This window comes from Microcaecilia unicolor, chromosome 4, assembly GCF_901765095.1.
Source record: "Microcaecilia unicolor chromosome 4, aMicUni1.1, whole genome shotgun sequence".
Taxonomy (NCBI): Eukaryota; Metazoa; Chordata; class Amphibia; order Gymnophiona; family Siphonopidae; genus Microcaecilia; species Microcaecilia unicolor.
Window position 1 is genome coordinate 59142176 of NC_044034.1, and position 23976 is coordinate 59166151.

General features: G+C 45.2%; 1 protein-coding gene across 1 annotated transcript in view; it reads left to right on the forward strand.

Annotated features, from left to right (window-relative positions):
• Positions 1-23976, forward strand: part of ATM (ATM serine/threonine kinase) — a 293334-nt gene that overhangs the window by 247412 nt on the left and 21946 nt on the right. The window contains 3 exon segments of the mRNA XM_030202389.1: positions 455-595; positions 3113-3229; positions 20546-20695. Of these exon segments, the coding sequence (XP_030058249.1) occupies positions 455-595; positions 3113-3229; positions 20546-20695 (408 nt within the window).

Here is a 23976-nt window from a genome sequence, read left to right on the forward strand (position 1 = left end):
GTTGCGCTTCAGGAGAATTTCCAAAACATTCTGCTGCTATGACAGAACTTAAACATTTATAGTATCATTTTGTGATATGGTTGCTGTGGTATACTGCAAGTTAATGGAGCCTGAAATAACTCCCTCTTGAAAATAATACCTTCCAGTGTATTGAATGTAATATATCATGACAGCCATACATCCATGTGTCAGATAACCCATATTGTCATTGTACCTTGTAGTTGAGAAAAAAGATTACTTAAAGATTACATTTTATTTTCACATTTTTTAAGATGGGTAAAGAAAGTCAGTCTTTCTAAAGCTCACAAATAAATTCTGGTTTAGTGTGGTTAAATGTGAACATCTTCAGATTAAAGTTACATGGAAATCTTTTCCCTTCTCACAGTTTTGGAGTTTATTTATGGTATATGTTTCATTTTGAGTTGCCTTAACATAATTGTATTTTCATTCTTAGGTGGATCTTACTGGGAAGTATGAAAATTTAGTGACAGTAAGGTCATTTAAACCAGTGTTTTGTTTGGCAGGAGGTGTGAACCTCCCCAAAATAATAGACTGTGTGGGATCAGATGGCAAAGAGAGGCGACAACTTGTCAAGGTACATATCACCCTCTATTATTGTATGTTTTAAAGAGCCAGCTTTTGGATTGACAGACTATAAAAAAGAGTTATAAAAATAGATTAGGACCATTTTATTTCAAAAAAAGTAAAAATATTAAAGTAATTATAAACACTGTCAAAGTGTTGTACAAACCAGCGATACAATAAAGGAAGACAGACCAATTAAAAATGTTGATTCTGGGAACACTTTCATGTGTCTTGTAAGAGCCAATACTAAGGCAGACTGAAACTTATCTAAAAGTTCATATACATTTTTGTATATTTTATTTTGTTCAGAGATGCATTGATATTTTACATTTTCATGAATTTTTGTATTTTATATTTTGAAGATATATGGGGGCTCATTTTCAAAGCACTTAGACTTACAAAATTCCATAGTAACCTATAGAACTTTATAAGTCTAAGGGCCTTGTTTACTAAGGTGCGCTAGAGTTTTTAGCTTGTGCTAAAATTATCACGCGCTAACGATGTAGACACCCATAGGAATATTATGGGCATCTACACGGTTAGCGTGCGCTAATGCTTATCGTGCACTAAAAACGCTAGCGTGCCTCTAGCACAGCTTAGTAAACAGAGCCCTAAGTGCCTTACGTTCTTATGTTTTATGTACCACTTTAACTTGGACTGATTCAAAGGAAAGTGATATGCAAATATAATTGAAAACATAACCCAAAACTATTAAAGGATGGTGCCAAGTAACATAGTAGATAAGAAAAGGACCAGTTGACCTATCCAATCTATCTAGTTGTGCCAAGCTGCAAGAATAGATTCCATCTGCAGGAGCTTCTCCATTTATAGTAATCCTTATCCAGGTCAGTTAATTTGTTTTCTTCTGGAGTAGCCTAGTGGTTAGTGCAGCAGACTTTAATCCTGGGGACTGGTTTGGATTCCCACTGCAGCTCCTTGTGACTCTGGGCAAGTCACTTAACCCTCTATTGCCCCAAGTACAAATAAGTAACTGTATGTACTATGTAAACCGCTTTGACTGTAGTTGCAAAAACCACAGAAAGGCGGTATATCAAGTCCCATTCCCTTTCCCCTTTTCCTTCCCTATTGGTTCTTTGCTATCCTGGATAAATGAATGCTAAGATCCGATGTAATGCAACAACCAGTATCTGGCAAAACTACTGAGGCTGTTGCCCAAGTATCCAGCCTCCTTGGATCTCCAAGGTCTGGCTAGACAAGTGTCTAGTCACCACCAACTTGCTGACTACCAACTGTTCTATCCCATGTCCTGAAGCATTGTTAGGTTGTGCTCCTTTTATTTGCCTTTGTTTTTTTTTTTAATTTTTCTCTCTTCCTCTGCCTCTACACTAGAGGAAGTAAAGGGTGGTTTTCATCAATTTCTCAACCTCCAACCCTACTACCACTGTCATAAACTGACATTCAAGAATCAGCCCATCCTAACTCTCCCACAGGAATATCATAAACCCCAGCTGATCCTGGCTCCCTTTTTACCTCTTTGAAACTAGATAGTTTCTGTACTTGCCCCATGTCTTCTTGGTTTCTATTAGCATTTCTTCTCCATCACCTGCAATGGGAAGGGAATCCATTTTATACAGAAAAACTTTCAGATCTATCTCCTAAGTCCAAGATCATAAGTTAATAGGTAGGAAGTTGTATTTATCTGTTAAGACACTCCTAGCAGTCATTTGCAAGGTGGTGTATGAACATTAAAATCTGAGCATCTATTTATGACTTCAGCAGTGTGCCACAAACATAATTTCTTTTGGGAAAGCAGGGTACAAATTGGTATAGATAGCTTTTTGGGGAGAGGTTGCCGAATACGTAGAAGTTCCTTCAAAGAAAGAAGTGATGAAATCATGTTTTATTTTTCAAAAATGGTGGTTGTACTTTTTTGTAGACTGTGGCTGGACCGTGCAGGTCTTTTTCTGCCGTCATCTACTGTGTTACTATGTTTTGGAATACAAAGTTATGAGAATATTTGTAGATTTGGCAAGTTACATTTTTATCTGATTTGGCACTCAGGGATAGAAACATTTTGAAGATGAAGGGGTAAGGGGTCTTATATTGTGTTCAGGATTTTTTTTTTTTTGCGGGGGGGGGGGGGGGGGTTAGAATTTTTTTCATTGTTTTGTTGTACCTTTAGAGGAATTCATTTGTGTGCCAAACCATATTGTCTGAAATTTTTTTACACTGTGTAGTTATGTATTATCCAAGCCCTGTTTGACACAATTTCCATCTCTATACTAATGCATCATAATGAAATTTCAAAGTAAGGCCTGGAATAATGATCCAAGTACTTCAGATCATTTCATGTAATTTTCATTTATTTTCAGGTTATGTTAATAGTTATTTCCTTGTAGGTATAGAATGCTTTAAAGCCTGGTGAGTCTACCAGGCAATTTCATTCCCTTTAGGCTTGGGCTGTCATTGTGTTTAAGCAAAGCAGAGTACAAAAGGAAGCAATATTGTACAGTATACATCTTTTCTTATAAAAGAATATTAATGCATTCTCATTTTTTCCTATTAGGGTCGTGATGACCTTAGACAAGATGCGGTAATGCAGCAGGTTTTCCAGATGTGTAATTTGCTACTGCACCGAAACAGTGAAGCTAGGAAGAGAAAATTGATGATCCGCACATACAAAGTAACGTCTTTAAAAATATCTATTCGTTACAGCTTCCATCCTTGAGGACTATAAAACCTCAGCGCATATTTATGAGATATATTTATTTTGGTTCCAAATATCAGTTCGGATTTAGCTGGAAGGCCAAAGGAGTGGGAGGAAACTACTGTATTAAAAAAGTATCGTATTCATTGCTGCAGTGATATAGCCTTACCAGAGAAGGGCGACAAAAATGATAAAGGGGATGGGATGACTTCCCTATGAGGAAAAGCTAAAGTGGCTAGGGCTCTTCAGCTTGGAAAGACGGCTGAGGGGAGATATGATAGAGGTCTATAAAATTGAGTGGATTGGAAAGGGTAGACATGAAGCATCTGTTTACTCTTTCCAAAAATACCAGGACTAGGGGGCATTCGATGAAGCTACAAAGTAGTAAATTTTAAACGAATCGGAGAAAATATTTCTTCTCTCAATGTGTAATTAAACTTTAGAATTCGTTGCCAGAGAATGTGGTAAAAGTGGTTAGCTTATCGAGGTTTTAAAAAGATTTGGACAGCTTCCTAAAGGAAAAGTCCATAGACCATTATTAAAATGGACCTGTGGAAACTCCACTGCTTATTTCTGGGATAAGCAGCATAAAATGCTTTGTACTTTTTTGGGATCTTGCCAGGTATTTGTGACCTGGATTGGCCACTGTTGGAAACAGGATGCTGGGCTTAATGGACCTTTGGTCTGTCCCAGTACGGTAGTACTTATGTGCTTATTTTTATATGCTGTAAAGTTTAGTAACTTATTTTTCAGTTTACCAAATGACTATCTATCATTATAGTAATATCTTTTTGAGTTGATTTTTAATTAATAGAAAGCATTATGCCTTTTCAGTGTACATGTATACCAAGTGAACTTTTTGATACTAGTGTCTGGTTTGTCACCATGGTAGGTTTTCCTCTTATTGAAAACCAATAACGGTTTGTAGTTGGAAATAAACTAAAAGATAGTATATTTATTTCTCGAAGAAGAAGTAGAATCTGCAGTTTTCACACATGGATCAGTTCCTTTGTCTGAACCCAGACCAGAGAAATGTAAACTAAACTCCAAGGGCTTTGTAGAACAGTGTACTGAATGAGTACACTACACTGGATATCCAGTGTCAGCAAAATAGAAACAAATTATATGTCACAGAGAAATGTTCATGCTTAACGCAAGAACTGCAAACTGAAATTACTCCAAACTGTCTGCCCTCCTTCAGGTAACATAAATACAGTTCTATACAGATGCTGCAGTGTCCACCACTACAGCTAATAGAATTGACATAAATTACTAAAGAAGGAGAGGCAGACTGGCATATGATTATTTCAGATTAGATGGTACAGCAAATCAGTATAAATCAATCAAAATGATCCATAAGCGATTCTCATATGAGAGTGGTAACCAGGCCACAAAGAGCGTTTCCACAGGCATTACTTCTCTAACTACTGTTACTTTTATACCTTTCTGATCACATGCTTTTTCATCAGAGATACATATTTCTTGTGCAATTAGTGATTTTCCATGTTATCAGCACTCATTTACTGAAACTTACTTAATTTTACATTTACAGTAATTTTGCCTAACATCTAATATAATAAAACGCACCATGAACGTTCTGAAGACAACGTTCTGAAGTCACTCAAACACTTCCTGAAGGGTTCGTGGATTCGTGGTGTGAAGCCACCCAGCCGTTTCTGCCCCGCCCTCACGTCAAACATCATGACGTCGAGGGCGGGGAAAAAAAAACGGATCGCGAGGGCGGAAAAAAAAACAAACAAACTGATTGCACCCATGCACGGTGCGTTTTAGTATATTATATTTACCTGCGTGGTGCTGGTTCCGGCAGCGTCAGGGAAGGAGGCGGCGCTCCCGACGTCTCTAGCCTTCCCTTCGCTGTGTTCCGCCTTCTTCTGACGTCAAGGATGACGTCAGAAGAAGGCAGAACAAAGCGAAGGGAAGGCTAGACGTCGGGAGCGCCGCCTCCTTCCCTGACGCTGCGCTGCCGGAACCGCCACCACGGAGGTAAATTTAAAAAGAAAAACAAAAGAAAAGGGATGTTGGGGGGAGAGAAGAGGGTGGGCAGTAAAGTTCAACAATGGGAGCAGGAGGGCAGGGGAGAAACGACAGCATGGATGCGAAGGAGGGGGGGGCATGGATGCGAAGGGGGGGAGAAGAGGGCGGGCCAGGCTGGGACATGGGAGAGAGAGGAGCATGGATGCGAGGGGGGGTCATGGAAGGAAGAGAGGGGAATTGCTGGAAAAGGAAGAATGGAGTGGGCAGGGGACAAAGGAGCATGGATGGGCATGGATTGGGAGGGCAGGCCTCAGGGAGAGAGGGAAATTGCTGGAAAGGGATGAATGGAGGGGGCAGGGGACAGAGGAGCATGGGTGGGCATGGATTGGGAGGGCAGGGCTCAGGGAGAGAAGGAAATTGCTGGATAGGGATGAATGGAGGGGACAGATGGGCATGGATGATATGGATTGCAGGGCTCAGGGAGAGAGGGGAATTGCTGAATAGGGATGAATGGAGGGGGCAGGTGATAGAGGAGCATGGATGGGCATGGATTGGGAGGGCAGGCCTCAGGGAGAGAGGGAAATTGCTGGAAGGATGAATGGAGGGGGCAGGGGACAGAGGAGCATGGATGGGCATGGATTGGGAGGGCAGGGCTCAGGGAGAGAGGGGAATTGCTGAAAAGGGATGAATGGAGGGGGCAGGGGACAGAGGAGCATGGATGAGCATGGATTGGGAGGGCAGGGCTCAGGGAGAGAGGGGAATTGCTGGATAGGGATGAATGGAGGGGACAGATGGGCATGGATGGATATGGATTGCAGGGCAGGGCTCAGGGAGAGAGGGGAATTGCTGGATAGGGATGAATGGAGGGGGCAGGTGACAGAGGAGCATGGATGGGCATGGATTGGGAAGGCAGGGCTCAGGGAGAGAGGGGAATTGCTGGAAAAGGATGAATGGAGGGGGCAGGGGACAGATGGGCATGGATTGGGAGGGCAGGGCTCACACTCTCTCTCTCATATACAGTGTCTTTCTGACTCTCACTCTCACACACTGTGTCTCACACTATATCACATTCATTCTCCGAGGACAAGCAGGCTGCTTGTTCTCACGACTGGGTGACGTCCGCGGCAGCCACCACCAACCGGAAGAAGCTTCGCGGGCGGTCCGCACGCAGGGCACGCCCACCGCGCATGCGCGGCCGTCTTCCCGCCCGTGCGCGACCGTTCCTGCCAGTCTTTTCTTTTCCGCGCTGGAGAGAGTCGTGCATCGCCGCTCTCTCTTAGTCAGCCCCGGAAAACCGTCGTGTTGTCCGCGAATTCGCTTATTTTCTGTTTTTTGTTGCCGCGCGCTTCAAACCTTTTTTTCCTTTTCTCTAAAAAAAAAAAAAAAAAAGGAAGAGAACGCGCTGAATTTTCCCTCGTTTTCTAGCGAGGGCGTCGCGTTGCGGCCTTGTGGCCGCGCGGTCGCTTTATTTTTCAAGGTGTGATTTACCGCCACCATCGACGACACTAACTTCGCCGACGCAATTTTTCCGTTGATGTCCTCGAAGGTCCCGAGTGGATTTAAGAAGTGTGGTCGGTGCGGCCGGCCTATCTCGCAGACCGACACCCACGCTTGGTGCCTCCAGTGCCTCGGGCCGGAGCACATTATCAAGTCGTGTTCTTTGTGTCTTGGTCTCCGGAAACGGACTCGGGTTGCGAGGCAAGTTCTTCGGGACCGTCTTTTTGGAACTTGCGCCGGCCCCTCAACGTCGACCTCGATGGCATCGGTATCGACGGCCGGTTCTTCGGTACCGGTATCAGTGCCCGCGAAATCGGCACCGATGGCATCCACCCCAGGAGTACAGGTCCCGTCGGCCCGCCGGTCCTCCGGTGACGGTAGGGGTGAGAGGCCGCGTGGGCAATCAGCCCCGGTCACTCCCTCTGCTCATGGCCCTCGGGACCGAACCCTGTCCGACCCGGCCCCTCGAGACCGAGGGGGATCGACCTCCTCCTCCGTTCCACCTGGCGCCGATGACGGGCACCGCAAAAAACAGAAGAAGCACCGTCATCGGTCCCCATCGGTGCGCCCGGCCCTCGGTGCCGGAGAGGAGTCGACGCCGAAGCGTCCGCATCGAGAGGAAAGGTCCCCCTCGGTAGTGGAGGTACCGACACGTCAGGGTCCCAGCACTTCGGTGCAGTCTCCTGGACCCGAACAGCTTCCGGCACCGACGCCTCTACCGGCCCCCCCGTCTTTTCCGACAGCAGGCCTGGACGAGTGCCTCCGAGCCATCCTTCCGGGGATCCTGGAAGGGCTGATGCGCCAGGCTGTGCCGGCGGCGCCGTTGACTGTGGCGCCGGCGAGCTCTAGCCCGGTGCCGAGGCCTTCGACACCGCCGCTGCTTGCGGCGCCGGTCTCGACCGCCACGCAGGTGGAGTCGACGTCGATGGAGGGAGCTTCGTCCCCGCCGGCGCGGGAGTCCACCGCTCGACGACACCGAGGCCTCGGTGCCTCGACGTCGAGCCGGGCCCGGTTGAGGACTCAGCTGCTTGAGCTTATGTCCGATACCGAGGAAGAGGCCTCGTGGGGGGAAGAGGAGGACCCCAGATATTTCTCCTCAGAGGAGTCTGTGGGCTTTCCCTCTGACCCCACGCCTTCACCAGAGAGGAAGCTCTCGCCTCCTGAGAGCCTCTCCTTTGCCTCCTTTGTTAGGGACATGTCTATATGCATTCCCTTCCCCGTGGTCTCTGTGGATGAGCCGAGGGCTGAGATGCTAGAGGTCCTCGACTATCCATCATCACCTAGAGAGTCCTCCACGGTACTGTTGCACAATGTCCTTAAGGAGACACTGCTTCGGAACTGGATGCGACCATTATCTAATCCCACCATCCCCAAGAAAGCAGAGTCCCAGTATAGAATCCACTCGGACCCAGAGTTAATGCGGCCCCAATTGCCTCATGACTCGGCGGTCGTGGATTCTGCTCTCAAGAGGGCACGGAGTTCGAGGGATACCGCCTCGGCGCCCCCGGGGCGGGAGTCTCGCACTCTGGACTCGTTTGGGAGGAAGGCCTACCAATCTTCCATGCTCGTGACCCGCATCCAATCTTACCAGCTCTACACGAGCATCCACATGCGGAACAATGTGAAGCAACTGGCGGACCTGGTTGACAGGCTCCCGCCGGAGCAGTCCAGGCCTTATCAGGAGGTGGTCAGGCAGCTGAAGGTGTGCAGAAAGTTCCTGTCCAGGGGTATCTATGACACCTGTGACGTGGCATCTCGTGCTGCGGCCCAAGGGATAGTGATGCGCAGGCTCTCATGGCTGCGTGCCTCTGACCTGGACAACCGCACCCAGCAGAGACTGGCCGACGTCCCTTGCCGGGGGATAATATTTTTGGTGAGAAGGTCGAGCAGCTGGTGGACCAACTGCATCAGCGGGAAACCGCCCTCGACAAACTCTCCCACCGGGCGCCTTCATCACCCACCTCAGCAGGTGGACGTTTTTCCCGGGCCCGGCAGGCTATGCCCTATTCTTTTGCCAAGTGTAGGTACACCCAGCCGGCCCGAAGGCCTCGTTAGGCACAGGGACAGCCCCAGCGCACTCGTTCTCGTCAACAGCGTGCGCCTAAGCAGCCCCCTGCGCCTCCACAGCAAAAGCCGGGGATGGGCTTTTGACTGGATCCACGAGAACATAGCCGCCCTCAAAGTGTCCGTACCGGACGATCTGCCTGTCGGAGGGAGGTTAAAATTTTTTCACCAAAGGTGGCCTCTCATAATCTCCGACCAGTGGGTTCTCCAAATAGTGCGGTGCGGATACGCCCTGAATTTGGCCTCCCTGCCACCAAATTGTCCTCCGGGAGCTGAATCCTTCAGCTCCCATCACAAGCAGGTACTTGCAGAGGAACTCTCCGCCCTTCAAAGCGCCAATGCGGTCGAGCCCGTACCACCCGGGCAGGAAGGGCGGGGATTCTATTCCAGGTACTTCCTTGTGGAAAAGAAAACAGGGGGGATGCGTCCCATCCTAGACCTGAGAGGCCTGAACAAATTCCTGGTCAAAGAAAAGTTCAGGATGCTTTCCTTGGGCACCCTTCTGCCAATGATTCAGAAAAACGATTGGCTATGTTCCCTGGATTTAAAGGACGCATACACTCACATCCCGATACTGCCAGCTCACAAACAGTATCTCAGATTCCGCCTGGGCGCACGGCACTTTCAGTATTGTGTGCTGCCCTTTGGGCTCGCCTCTGCCCCACGAGTGTTTACAAAGTGCCTCGTGGTGGTAGCGGCGTATGTACGCAAGCTGGGAGTGCACGTGTTCCCATATCTCGACGATTGGCTGGTCAAGAACACCTCGGAGGCGGAAGCCCTCCGGTCTATGCAGTGCACTATTCAACTTCTGGAGCTGCTGGGGTTTGTGATAAATTACCCAAAGTCCCATCTCCAGCCAACACAGTCTCTGGAATTCATAGGAGCTCTGCTGAATACCCAGACGGCTCGGGCCTTCCTTCCCGAAGCGAGGGCCAACAACCTCCTGTCCCTGGCTTCGCAGACCAGAGCGTCCCAGCAGGTCACAGCTCGGCAGATGTTGAGACTTCTGGGTCATATGGCCTCCACAGTCCATGTGACTCCCATGGCTCGTCTTCACATGAGATCTGCTCAATGGACCCTAGCTTCCCAGTGGTTCCAAGCCACCGGGAATCTAGAAGATGTCATCCGCCTCTCCACCAGTTGCCGCACTTCACTGCTCTGGTGGACCATTCGGACCAATTTGACCCTGGGACGTCCATTCCAAATTCCTCAGCCCACGAAAGTGCTGACGACGGATGCATCTCGCCTGGGGTGGGGAGCTCATGTCGATGGGCTTCACACCCAGGGTCTGTGGTCCCTCCAGGAAAAGGATTTGCAGATCAACCTCCTGGAGCTCCGAGCGATCTGGAACGCACTGAAGGCTTTCAGAGATTGGCTGTCCTACCAAATTATTCAAATTCGGACAGACAATCAGGTTGCAATGTATTACACCAACAAGCAGGGGGGCACCGGATCTCGCCCCTTGTGTCAGGAAGCCGTCGGGATGTGGCGTTGGGCTTGCCAGTTCGGCATGCTCCTCCAAGCCACATGCCTGGCAGGTGTAAACAACAGTCTGGCCGACAGACTGAGCAGAGTCATGCAACCGCACGAGTGGTCGCTCCATTCCAGAGTGGTACGCAAGATCTTCCGAGAGTGGGGCACCCCCTCGGTGGACCTTTTCGCCTCTCAGACCAACCACAAGCTGCCTCTGTTCTGTTCCAGACTTCAGGCACACGGCAGGCTAGCGTCGGATGCCTTTCTCCTTCATTGGGGGACCGGCCTCCTGTATGCTTATCCTCCCATACCTTTGGTGGAGAAGACCTTACTGAAGCTCAAGCAAGACCGCGGCACCATGATTCTGATAGCGCCCTTTTGGCCCCGTCAGATCTGGTTCCCTCTTCTTCTGGAGTTGTCCTCAGAAGAACCGTGGAGATTGGAGTGTTTTCCGACTCTCATTTCGCAGAACGACGGAGCGTTGCTGCACCCCAACCTTCAGTCTCTGGCTCTCACGGCCTGGATGTTGAGGGCGTAGACTTCGCTGCGTTGGGTCTGTCTGAGGGTGTCTCCCGTGTCTTGCTTGCCTCTAGGAAGGATTCCACTAAAAAGAGTTACTTTTTCAAGTGGAAGAGGTTTGTCGTTTGGTGTGAGAGCAGGGCCCTAGAACCTCGTTCTTGCCCTGCACAGAACCTGCTTGAATACCTTCTGCACTTATCAGAGTCTGGCCTCAAGACCAACTCAGTAAGGAATCACCTTAGTGCGATTAGTGCTTACCATTATCGTGTGGAAGGTAAAGCCATCTCTGGAGAGCCTTTAGTCGTTCGATTCATGAGAGGCTTGCTTTTGTCAAAGCCCCCTATCAAGCCTCCTGCAGTGTCATGGGATCTCAACGTCGTCCTCACCCAGCTGATGAAACCTCCTTTTGAGCCACTGAATACCTGCCATCTGAAGTACTTGACCTGGAAGGTCATTTTCTTGGTGGCAGTTACTTCAGCTCGTAGGGTCAGTGAGCTTCAAGCCCTGGTAGCTCATGCTCCATATACCAAATTTCATCACAACAGAGTAGTGCTCCGCACCCACCCAAAGTTCCTGCCGAAGGTGGTGTCGGAGTTCCATCTTAACCAGTCAATTGTCTTGCCAACATTCTTCCCCAGGCCTCATACCCGCCCTGCTGAACGTCAGTTGCACACATTGGACTGCAAGAGAGCATTGGCCTTCTACTTGGAGCGGACACAGCCCCACAGACAGTCCGCCCAATTGTTTGTTTCTTTCGACCCTAACAGGCTAGGGGTCGCTGTCGGGAAACGCACCATCTCCAATTGGCTAGCAGATTGCATTTCCTTCACTTACGCCCAGGCTGGGCTGACTCTTGAGGGTCATGTCACGGCTCATAGTGTCAGAGCCATGGCAGCGTCGGTGGCTCACTTGAAGTCAGCCACTATTGAAGAGATTTGCAAGGCTGCGACGTGGTCATCTGTCCACACATTCACATCACATTACTGCCTCCAGCAGGATACCCGACGCGACAGTCGGTTCGGGCAGTCGGTGCTGCAGAATCTGTTTGGGGTGTAAATCCAACTCCACCCTCCAGGACCCGAATTTATTCTGGTCAGGCTGCACTCTCAGTTAGTTGTTCTTCGTAGGTCAATTTCTGTTATACCCTCGCCGTTGCGAGGTTCCATTGACCTGGGTTCTTGTTTTGAGTGAGCCTGAGAGCTAGGGATACCCCAGTCGTGAGAACAAGCAGCCTGCTTGTCCTCGGAGAAAGTGAATGATACATACCTGTAGCAGGTGTTCTCCGAGGACAGCAGGCTGATTGTTCTCACCTACCTTCCCTCCTCCCCTTTGGAGTTGCGTTTTCATCTTTTTTGCTTGTCATTCAACTGAGCGGGAACGGTCGCGCACGGGCGGGAAGACGGCCGCGCATGCGCGGTGGGCGTGCCCTGCGTGCGGACCGCCCGCGAAGCTTCTTCCGGTTGGTGGGGGCTGCCGCGGACGTCACCCAGTCGTGAGAACAATCAGCCTGCTGTCCTTGGAGAACACCTGCTACAGGTATGTATCATTCACTCTCTCTATGTGCCACACAGTCACTCACACACTCGCTTGGTCTCATACACTCACTCTCACAGAGAATCTGTGTCTCACACACACTCTCTCTCTCTCTCGCACACACACACACACTCTCTCTCACACTGTGTCTCACATACACACTTGCACACACTCTCATTCTCACACACACACTCTCTCACAAACACACTCACACCCAGACTCACACTCTCTCTCTCTCTCTCTCTCTCACACACACACACTCACACTTTCACTCTGTCTCTCACACAGTCACTCTCACATACACTCTCCCAAACATACACACTCCGAGGAAAACCTTGCTAGCGCCCGTTTCATTTGTGTCAGAAACGGGCCTTTTTTACTAGTAATTACCATAAAGGTCATTCTCACTTGCAACATTATTTTTCCAGTAACCATAGTTCTGTTTTTTCGCTTACCACCTGTTTAGTTACCAAAAATTCCCCTTACATCAGCAAAAGCTATAAATCAGTTTTCAGTAAATCATATTTCTGTTTCTCAGCAAACTTCATATAGTTCCTCTACCAGCTTGTTTTGCAAGCACTTAGAAGAACATCTGTCACACTTGGTAACTGGCATCTCAGTGACTGTACTTTTGACCTTTATTGAGGCCTAGGTCAACACACAACTATACAGGCTGTATTTCAACCTGTTCTATGGTTCATGTCCAGCGTGATCCACATTAACAAAACGGTAAAAACTCCAAAAGTCACTAAGAGCAGAGAATTCTTCACAGGAATGATGCCATTAACACCCTTCCTATAACATGACTCAGCAAGTTTCATGATGACTGCTTCAGGGGTCAGGAGAGGGTTTGCTCATGTTATATCCATAAAGAGTCCACAGCCACAGTGTCCGTTCATATTCCAGTATTCAGCATAATTCTTTATAACTCTTAGTTGCTCCTAATGGCATCTCTTGGAACAAGGCTATGGTGACAACACCATGCTTGCTGATCCACTTATGCTTAGACGGCTCATTTTGTTGGGAATACCCAAGCCATGCAACTAATGAGATTGTTTAGCACAATTGATTTGTGATTCAATAGTGATTAGTTTGAGGAAAATCCAGTTTTTAAGTGCATAAAAATAACTTTTTTGAAAGAGAGGACTTATTTTGGAGTTGTTACGCCTTATATGTAATTTTTGCATAACATGTTGATTTTGAATGTTCTGATATTGGTTTGAGGGGTCACTAATTTATTATCTAATGAAATTGATGACTGATAAAAGCTAGTCACAGTAACAACCACTATTAGTGGCTGTCTTGGCTATGCACTATTTCTGATAGCAGCTAATTTGTATGTGCAAAAAAATGTTATATGCATCTCCATCATTGTCTACCAGAATATAGTTGTGTGTGGGATTGTATTGTTTGGTGATTTTTATTGTAGTTGTACCCTTTAAAAGATGACACTTGGGGGTGTTTGTGACTTCAAGAGCAAAAGGAGAAGCTCTTAGTTTCATTTAAGTGCTTTCTATGTTCAATTGTGGCATTGACACCTTAGGGCACTACAGCTGCACTGGGTGCCAGGGATGCATTGAACAGGAATGTCCAGGAGATGCTGAACCACCATCTGGCAAGGGTTACTGCACTGGCACCTACTGCATTGATACCAATGTCAAGAGGTCCAGTTGATCTTGAGGTCCGTAGCAATAATTCAGACTAGAATGGTTTAGAGCAATATTGTTATGGGGAAGCTTACAGTTAAACAGCAAAGATCTGTATTGAACCAATTCATGGAGGACAGTGTTGAGTTGCTGGTGACGCACTGGCTTAATTCTGTAGATGATATTTGTCATATGTTGGCCCCCACTAAAAGTATTGGGATAAAGGATAATATTTCACCTTGGTTCTCAACAGAAGTGGGTTTGGTTTTTTTACCTCTTTAACACAGAGATGTATTTCCCTTTTCTTTAAAAACAAAACAAAAAAGCCCTCTATGCAACCTTTAAAAAAAACATTTTTGGATTCTGATGACCTTAAGAGTTTTCAGCTTATATTGAGCCTTCCTTTTGTGGTAAATTAATTAAAAGGGTGGTCTTGGCCCAGCTGCAGGATTATATAAATGAGAATAATTTGTTCATTTTCAGTTTGGATATAGATCAAATCTAGTATGGGGTCCCTTTTAATATCAACTTTAGATACTTGGCTATGGCAGAGGTTTTTTTTTGTTTTTTTTTGGACTGGTGTCAGTGACAAATAAAACTAAGAATACAAACGTCAACTCCTTTTTCTTTGTCACAAGAGGTTCCACAAGGCTTTATGTTGTTGGCGGTGCATTTGTACATTTCTATTATGTGATACTAGTAAAAAAGGCCCGTTTCCGAAACCAATGAAACGGGCGCTAGCATGTGGCTTTTTTTGTGTGTGTGTGTATGTGTCACAGAGTTATTTTGTGTGTGAGGGTGCGGTGTGTGTGCAGGTTGTTGATGTGTGTCTTTTTTTGTTTTGTTTTGTTTTTTGCTTGGGGGTTGGGGGATGTGCTGTGTTATGCTGGCAAAGTGGGTTGAATTGGTGTGTGGCTTTGAGGGTATGTTTCTGTTGTATTGTGTGTGTGTGGTTTTGTCTGTCAAGGAGGTTTATGGAGGGGGGGTCTTTCTGTTGGTGAAATGTAAATGTGGTTGTAGGGGGGTCAGCCTTTGCTGAGTGTTTTTTTTTTCCAGGTTTTTTTTTTGTGTTGTGCTGAGGCAGCAGTGTTGTTTTAGATGGGTGGAAGGTAGAGGAGCACGTTCTTTGTCGGTATTTTTTGGCCGTTTCAGGGCTGCTGTAGGGGAATGCTGGAAGAGAAATGTGCTGTTGGAAGCAGCGCCATCTTTTTCCATTGGGCTGGGGTTCTGGGCATCCTGGAGGTGGGTGACGGCTTGCCTGAGGACGGGGATGGTTGTTTTAAGTTGGCGGAAGGGAGAAGAGCACGGTCTCGGGCCGTCAGGGGGTGATCCGGTATGTTTGGTCCATTTCAGGCCGGCTGCAGGGGAATGTTGGAACATTTATGCACTGCAGGAATCAGCGCCGTCTTTTTCCAGGTGCTCGGGGAATCCCCGAGGTGGGAGACAGCTTGCCTGAGGCTGGGGATGGTTGGGCACGTCCTTGGCCGCTTCGACAAAAGGGGAAGAGGAAGGGGGTGGGGAGTTACCTGCAGTCGCCTGAGAAACCATGTATTCTTTGTTTGTTTTGTATTATTAGTTTGCATTTCTGTTGAAGAAAGAGTGGATGCCTTTCGAATGATGGAGGTGGTGCGTCGGTGTGCGGTTGTTTCATTAGTTTGGCAGCCAGTCTCCAGCGATTCCTAGGCAGGGAAGGAGTACTCCTCCCCCTTCCTTGGTCGCTGTTTGCTGCTGGCTGGGTCGCGGGTAATCCTTCCAGCTGGGCTGCAGCTTGTCCTGTTTGCCCACGTCCCAGATGGTGACGGGCACATTGTTTTCCGGCTCCTCCGACTCCATGTCAAGCGATCCCAAATATAGTCTGTGCTATAGGCCCTCTGGCACTCTTCAGTACTGGCATTTAGGCATTTAAACATTTTTCCCCCCTCCCCCCCGGTCTATTTTTGCACATATCCACAGCAGGAATATTCTTCTCTCGTTCCAGCGGTGGTTCTGTGCTCTCGCTGCACAGATAATGAGCCATTCTGCTGGGGAATGCTCCTCCCTTATTGTCACGTAGTTTCCTCTGATTGGTCCGTCTTACGTTGCCTAGTGTTGCCTGGGAACGTTGTTGTGATGGTCCTTTGTGTTTCAGAATATTGAGGGTGTTTTTTCTGATTGGTTCGTCATGCGAGGGCGGGGCAGAGAGACATGGTCAGTGTTGTGGCTTCACCACCATGAATCCATGAACCCTTCAGGGAGTGACTGAGTGACTTCAGAACGTTGTCTTCAGAACGTTGAGGGTGAGTTTTATTATAGTAGATATGTTGATAGTTGAGCCTTGATTACTGAATATATACAGATGATGTTATATTGTTTGTACACTTGAGAAAGGATCTGTGCCTCATCTTTCCTATATTTGTGAGGGGTATTCTAGAAATGTCTTCATGAGTTTGGGAAAAACAGAGTTAGGGGTCCTTTTACTAAGGTGCGCCGAAGGGTCTGTGCTGCTGTAGACGCGTGTATTGGATGCATGCAGATCCATTTTTCAGTGCATCTGCAAAAAAGACCTCTTTTTGGGGGGGGGGGGGGTCAAAATTGGACATGAGGCAAAATGAAAATTGCCGTGCACCCATTTTGGGCCTGAGACCTTACCGCCACTCATTCACTTAGTGATAAGGTCTCGCGCGTTAACCAGGTGGTAATCGTCAGCACGTGTACAATGCCGATTACCGCCTGGTTAGTGCCGCACGCCAGAAAATAAAATATATTTTCCGGCACACATAGTGGGCATGTGTAAAAAATGAAATCACCGCCCAGGCCGGGCAGTAGTTCCGAATTGATGCGCGTTGGTTACGTGTAGGTGCCTGCGTGACTTGGTGAAAGGGCCCCTTAATGAGCATTTCTAAACCACATATTTCGGATATGGATCAGATTAACATAGCTGGAGAGCAAATTTGTGTACAGCAAGAGGTTTTCTATTTGAGTGTTTTGTTAGATGCTTCATTATCTTTTATTTATTTATTTGGAATCTATTATGCCGACATTAGCTGACAAGCAGAGCATGGTGGTTTACAATATAATAAAAATAAAAGCAAGAAAAAGGAACTACAATATTATGACAGGAAAGGTAATCAAACACACAAAGACAAACATTCTACTAGAGATGAACATAAATCTTCTCTCTCATAAGTGCTGATACCCAGCAGACCTATTCAATCAGCCAGCGTATGCTTGCTCAAATAACCAGGTCTTTAGCATGGCTTTAAATTTCTTTATATTTCGTTTATCAGCACCCAATTATGGAATGTGTTGCCAAAATTTGTCAAAACTACTCAAAACCATCTCAACTTTGGGAAATTACTTAAGACCAACCTATTCCGCAAGGCCTACCCCCTGGATCCAACATAAAACCTAAAGTACTGCAAAATAGCACATAAATGGACCACTATGGGCTCTCTTACCTTTACCCGCTTCCCCTTTACACCCTGTTCTTTCTATCCTCACAGACTACTACAATCTATTGTATTTGGTTCACTACTGGATTGGCGATAGCCTTTTCGGTTTATTGTAAGCCACATTGAGCCTGCAAACATGAGGGAAAATGTGGGGTATAAATGTGATAAATAAATATTCAGTTCACTGCGTAAAAATAGAGGCATGGAATTCCAGAGAAGGGGGATTACGAAAAAGAACATACAAAGTTCCCTATTTAAGTTTTTATATGCTTAGAAGACGGAAACCTTTTCTTGAGGCTGACAATTTGTGAACTTTACTGCATTAAGTTATGTTGGTCCCTGTAGATTGTTGTAACACTTATGTATTTAGGTTTTCCTGTTTCATCTTTGAAGTCCCTGTAGTTCATCCAGAATGTAACTGCTTGCCTTTTGATTGGAATCAGACTGCAAGTATACATTTCTCTCCTGTGTATTGGTTACTGTCCTGGTTACTGATTGAATGGTTGGCCAGATTTAAAGCAATTCTGAGGGATGTTTAAAGCTATTCATTTATAGGACAATTCTATAACTGCACATGTGTAGTTACATGTGTCTTGCATGATTAAGTGGTGCCATAATTGGCACTTACATACACAAGTGCATTAGGCGCCGTTCTATAAGATAGCACTTAATTGCTATAGCATATAACTGCAAGGGGTGTGCACATGGGCAGAGAATGGATAGGCCATGGGCGTGTTTCCAAGCAACATGCTATATTAATAGAATACTATCAGTTGACGCGTTGCATGGTACACCTAGATGCATCAACTTAATCCAGGCATGGACCTATAGTGGTTTAGGTGTATCTAAAAGGCATTACAGAATTAACGCTAAGGGCCAGATTCTATATTTGGTGCCTAGAAAATCCGCATGGAAAACATTTCCACCTAAGCATATTCTATAAGTGGCGCCTATATTTAGGCGTGGTAAATAGAATACGCTTACTTGATATTCTAGCGCCTAAAACTACACGCCTCCATTTACACCAACAAAAGTGTGGTGTAAATCCCAGCACATATATTTAGGCGCAGATGACCATATTCTATAACAACGTGTGTAAATTTTGGAGCGCCAGCACCCATAACCACGCCCTTTTTTTGTCTATGTGCATTAAAATTTAGGCGCAGTACGTTACACAGTATACTTAGGGAGTTGTGCATGTAAATTCTAATTTTTGCCAAATAATGCTCATTATTGCTTTGCTAAGTGCTGTTAACAACACTGATTGGCTTGTTAAGCCAATTAAGTTACGTGCCTTGTTACAAAATATGCTTGGATTTTGGCACGGAACATTAAGTGCAGTATATAGAATTGGGGGGTAAGTGTGTTCCATTGTGGCACTGAGATCAAGGTGACAAGTTACAGAATTTACTATCACAAGATCAAGGGTGTTGGCAGGTCCTGTTGTTAAATTAACCCGGAATGCTGTAACACACCATCATGTGGTGATGCTTACAGTTCCAAACGTTTGAAATGCTTTGCCAGTTGAACTTTGGAAATTGTCGAATGTATTGGATTTCTGGGGAAAAAAGCCTTTACTTGGTGATATTGACATGTTGCAAGGAGATTGAATACATCTAATAAACTTTACGGTGCTCATATTCAGGTCATTTTAGAAGTATTTTACAAATGCAGGACTAAACATAGAAGCCAAATGTAAAATCAACATAATTGTGCCCCTTGACCAAGGCATCCTGAAGGCATCCAAAAATATATTGCACATCAACAGCGATGTCTCAAAATGTGGTAATGTAAAACGTGCAAAAAAAAGTATACCTAAGCATGCCCAGGAAGCTGAAAACAAGAGCCAGAGTTGTTTATAGAAGATTTGGTAGCACTATATTCTTTTTATTTCCATCGCTTTTTGGGTTTGAGGCCCTGTATATTGTTTTTGATAATGTTGCATGTATCTTGTTCCATTTCTGTGCAGTGCTGATTAAAAAAGATTTTTTTAAAAGCTGGCTGCTAAATGTTTTCCACTGGGCTGAGGGGGATTTGATCAAGGGCACATCTGGATGTCAAGCCCAGTGCTCTGACCACCAAGCTACTCCTCTGACTCCAAAGTACAAAATGTATTACCAATGCATTTTGAACTGCTCTGATCTCAAAGAGCCACAGTGGGATTTGAACCATTGGAGTAGCTTAGTGATTCAAGCACCTCAGACCAGTGGAAAACATTTAGCAGCCGGCTTTCTTTTTAACCCGTTTTTAATCAGCGCTGCACAGAAATGGAACAAAGTACATGCCCCATTAGCCAAAGCAATATAAAGGACATCAAATCACAAAAGGGAAAGGATGTGGAGGGTCTTTGTAGCCCAGCCTCATTCCTGAGTCACTAGCCATCTATGCTAGGTCTTATTTTTATTATTTCCATGTCACCTTATTAAAAAAAAGAAAAAATACAGAAGGTTTGTTGCCCAAAATTAGGGTTTGGTTGCTGTCTGTTGACATTTTGTCTTTATATTCCCCCCTCTTTTTTGTTAAAGCAATATTTAGCTAGGGATCCCTATGTGTGAGGACTTAATATCCTGCTTGTCTTCAAAGAAAACTTATCTAACCTGTAACAGGTGTTCTTCAAGGACAGCAGAGTATTAGTCCACACAAAATCTACCCAGCTCCTCTAGGAGTTAGCGTCCCAAAATATTAAGGAGTCGATTATTCAAAGCAATTTAACCAGCCAGAAATGGCTTCTGACCAGTCAAATCACTTGTTCAGGGTTAACTACTCATATTTACTTAACCGGTTAGTGGCACTGAAAATGTCTGATTAGTGCCCAACTCAAAAACATCTATTTTGGGGGCATTCCCAGGACTGATCAACCCCTAAATTTATATGGAACTGAGGTGGCCAGGAATTTCTGAACATGCATGGTCTACCACTCTAGAAAGAGAGCTTTGTTTATGTTTCTCCTGCTCTACTTCATCAAGTGATGTCGCTCATATGTGAGAACCAATATCCTTGGAAAACACCGTTAAAGAAAGCAACCTAGATTTCTCTCCCATGTCATGGTGCTGCGATCTGTTTTACATAATGAATGATTCTGAGGTTTGGTCACCAAGTACAGTAATGAAAACGTGTATTTTTGTTTTCTTCAGGTGGTTCCCCTCTCTCAGAGGAGTGGTGTCCTTGAGTGGTGTAGTGGAACACTTCCTATTGGCGAGTACTTGGTGAATTTAAAAGATGGGGCCCACAAGAGATACAGGCCAAATGACTATAGTAATGTTAAGTGTCAAGAAAAAATGGTGGTAAGTAACAATGAACTTTCTAAACAGGAGAAAAGTTACACTTTGATAACATTATTGGAGTCCTTAAGATGCTGCTACAATATGTTCTTTTTAATTTTTTAAGAACAGAAATCTGTTGATACTACTTTGATTTTTACACCTTTGTTTTGCATCCTCTGTACTACAAGCCAGCCATTTCTCATCAGTATTTCTCTGATGGTAAATAGAACAATGATCCACACAAATGGGTTACATGATAGCCTGTATTGCATTTCGAGTTGGAGTATTGTTTCAGAACTTTCTAGAACAGTCTTGAGCATTTATGGGGGGCCTTCTCTTCTCCACATCACTAGACCTCCTCCTGTTCAATTTTCTTATCGTCCATCAGAAGAGGAGACCATCTTTTCACCACACTGTTGTCACCATATTGGATCTACAGCAGTCTTTATATGCACAACACCAATTTTCTTACTTATCTTCCTTACTCTCTTTATGCATTTTGCACTTTTGAGATTTTGTTAGCCTAGTGGTTAGTGTAGTGGACTTTGATCCTGGGGAACTGAGTTCAATTCCCACTGCAGCTCCTTGTGACTCTGGGCAAGTCACTTAACCCTCCATTGCCCCTGGTACAAAATAAGTACCTGAATATATGTAAACCGCTTTGAATGTAGTTGCAAAAACCTCAGAAAGGCGGTATATCAAGTCCCATTTCCCTTTCATGATTATTCAGCCTCATCTTGAAATATGATTACATCCTATCTAAATAGCATTCTGTACTTGAGATTGTCACAGGTTTTTCCTCTGCTTATTTTGCATTTGAAAATTTGTTTTGATTTTTGCATTAATTTTTTTTCTAGAGCAGGTATACACAATTTCAGACTTTAATGGGTTCAAAGAGGTCAGGTTTTTAGGATATCCATAATGAATGTGCATCACAATAAATCAACTTGGGTTTTAGTATATGTCAATATAGTTACTTGATAATTGTGATATATTGATTTGTAACTATGATATCAATTTAACTTTTACTTATAAACTGTTTCTTTAGATTATATATATATATATATATCAAACTCTGTTAAAACAAATCACATTGCATACCGTTTCAGTTGCTGTATTCCATACTTAATTATGTTAGATATCACTTGACTTTCACAACTGTCAAACAGACTTCTTTCATACCTCAAAATGGTCTGTCCTTGAAGATATGCAATCATAGCATATCTTTCTGTGGTGATTCTTCTATACTTAGACAGTATAAGGACATTTAAGTAGGCGGACTATTGCATTATTATAGTTGTAGAATAATCTTTTTGCTGCAATCTATTATGAGCAGGCCCACGAGGATCCATATTGAAATGGCATAAGTTTTAATTGCAGAAGTGTGATGCAACGTGATCTGTTTGTTTTAACAGAGTTTGATATATATATTATAATAAAGAAACAGTTTATAAATAAAAGTTAAATTGATATCATAGTTACTTGATGATTGTGATGTAATGAATATGCATGAGATACATTTGCATTTGGTGGAGCCAGTACACATGGAAGTCTCTTTCCAAATGTATTCGTTAGGGTTATTCTGGAAATATTACCTGTTGGCAGCCCTCAGGGTGTAAACTTGTGCACCCCTGTTATAGACCATGACCAAGAAGCAAACCAGTGGCATTGGAATATGCCCAAAATGTTCCAACATATCCCTTAGGGATTGTCATAAGGCATTCTGCAATGTTACCCGTATGTCATTTATTAAAATTTCTAACCTACTTGTCCATAATTAAATGCCTTAAGCAAAGAGCAATAGAAGACACAAATGTTAAGTAGTAAGATAAATCTAAACACCAATACACAAGTTTAACTAATGATTCAAAGCAATGAAGAGAAATGTGCATTTCATTGTGATTAACAAATAGTCCCTGTCCTGATAATAATATAGTGATATATTTAGCATTTGCCAGCTTCTGTGCAAAGATATTCAGAGTGGTTTAGTATCAGTAATACCTACCTGACCATCATGGGCACTTCCAACACGAGCTGTTCTGAGCCCAATAAAAATGCCCAAAGAACAATCAGACATTGGGTTGGTGATGGTGTTAAAGGCCTCATTGCTTTAGCTCTTTAGACCAAGGATAGGTTCTGAGGCAGATAAAAACCATACTCCCCTGCCTAGGTCACTGTCATCAGAGCTTAAAGGACATGATTCAGGGGTCAAAAAAGCTAATGCTTTCAGCTGATGCTCAGATTCCAAGAAACGTGCATCAGGTACCTTACTTATGGGCAGCGACGATCCTAGGTCGGCTGCCACCCAGGGCAGATCACTGATGCGCCCCCCCCCCACCCCCCCCGGGTGCATTCTTGGCTGCTGGGAGCAGCCGCGCGGCTCTCAGCTCCGGTGTTTTCCTGCTCCCTCTGCCCCGGAATAGGAAGTAACCTTTTTCCGGGGTAGAGGGAGCAGGGAAACAGCGGAGCCGACAGGTGTGCGGCTGCTCTCTGCACCCCTCCAGCGGCTTGCACCCGGGGCGGACCGTCCCCACCGCCCCGCCCTTCCTACGCCGATGCTTATGGGTATGATAAGTGACTAATATCTGGTGACTTTTTCCTCATGCTAGATTTATTAATGATTCAGTTGTGGATCTCGGTGCTGGCAAAACTCACAATGAAGGCTGGGGTGGTCATTTTGGTATAAATAGTTAAGCCAATAATGTCTAACCACCTTGATGCCAGACGAGCTTATTTCTTATAACCAGCCATTCTCAGGGACTGAGAATTACAGTGGGGGAAATAAGTATTTGATCCCTTGCTGATTTTGTAAGTTTGCCCACTGACAAAGACATGAGCAGCCCATAATTGAAGGGTAGGTTATTGGTAACAGTGAGAGATAGCACATCACAAATTAAATCCGGAAAATCACATTGTGGAAAGTATATGAATTTATTTGCATTCTGCAGAGGGAAATAAGTATTTAATCCCTCTGGCAAACAAGACCTAATACTTGGTGGCAAAACCCTTGTTGGCAAGCACAGCGGTCAGACGTCTTCTGTAGTTGATGATGAGGTTTGCACACATGTCAGGAGGAATTTTGGTCCACTCCTCTTTGCAGATCATCTCTAAATCATTAAGAGTTCTGGGCTGTCGCTTGGCAACTCGCAGCTTCAGCTCCCTCCATAAGTTTTCAATGGGATTAAGGTCTGGTGACTGGCTAGGCCACTCCATGACCCTAATGTGCTTCTTCCTGAGCCACTCCTTTGTTGCCTTGGCTGTATGTTTTGGGTCATTGTCGTGCTGGAAGACCCAGCCACGAC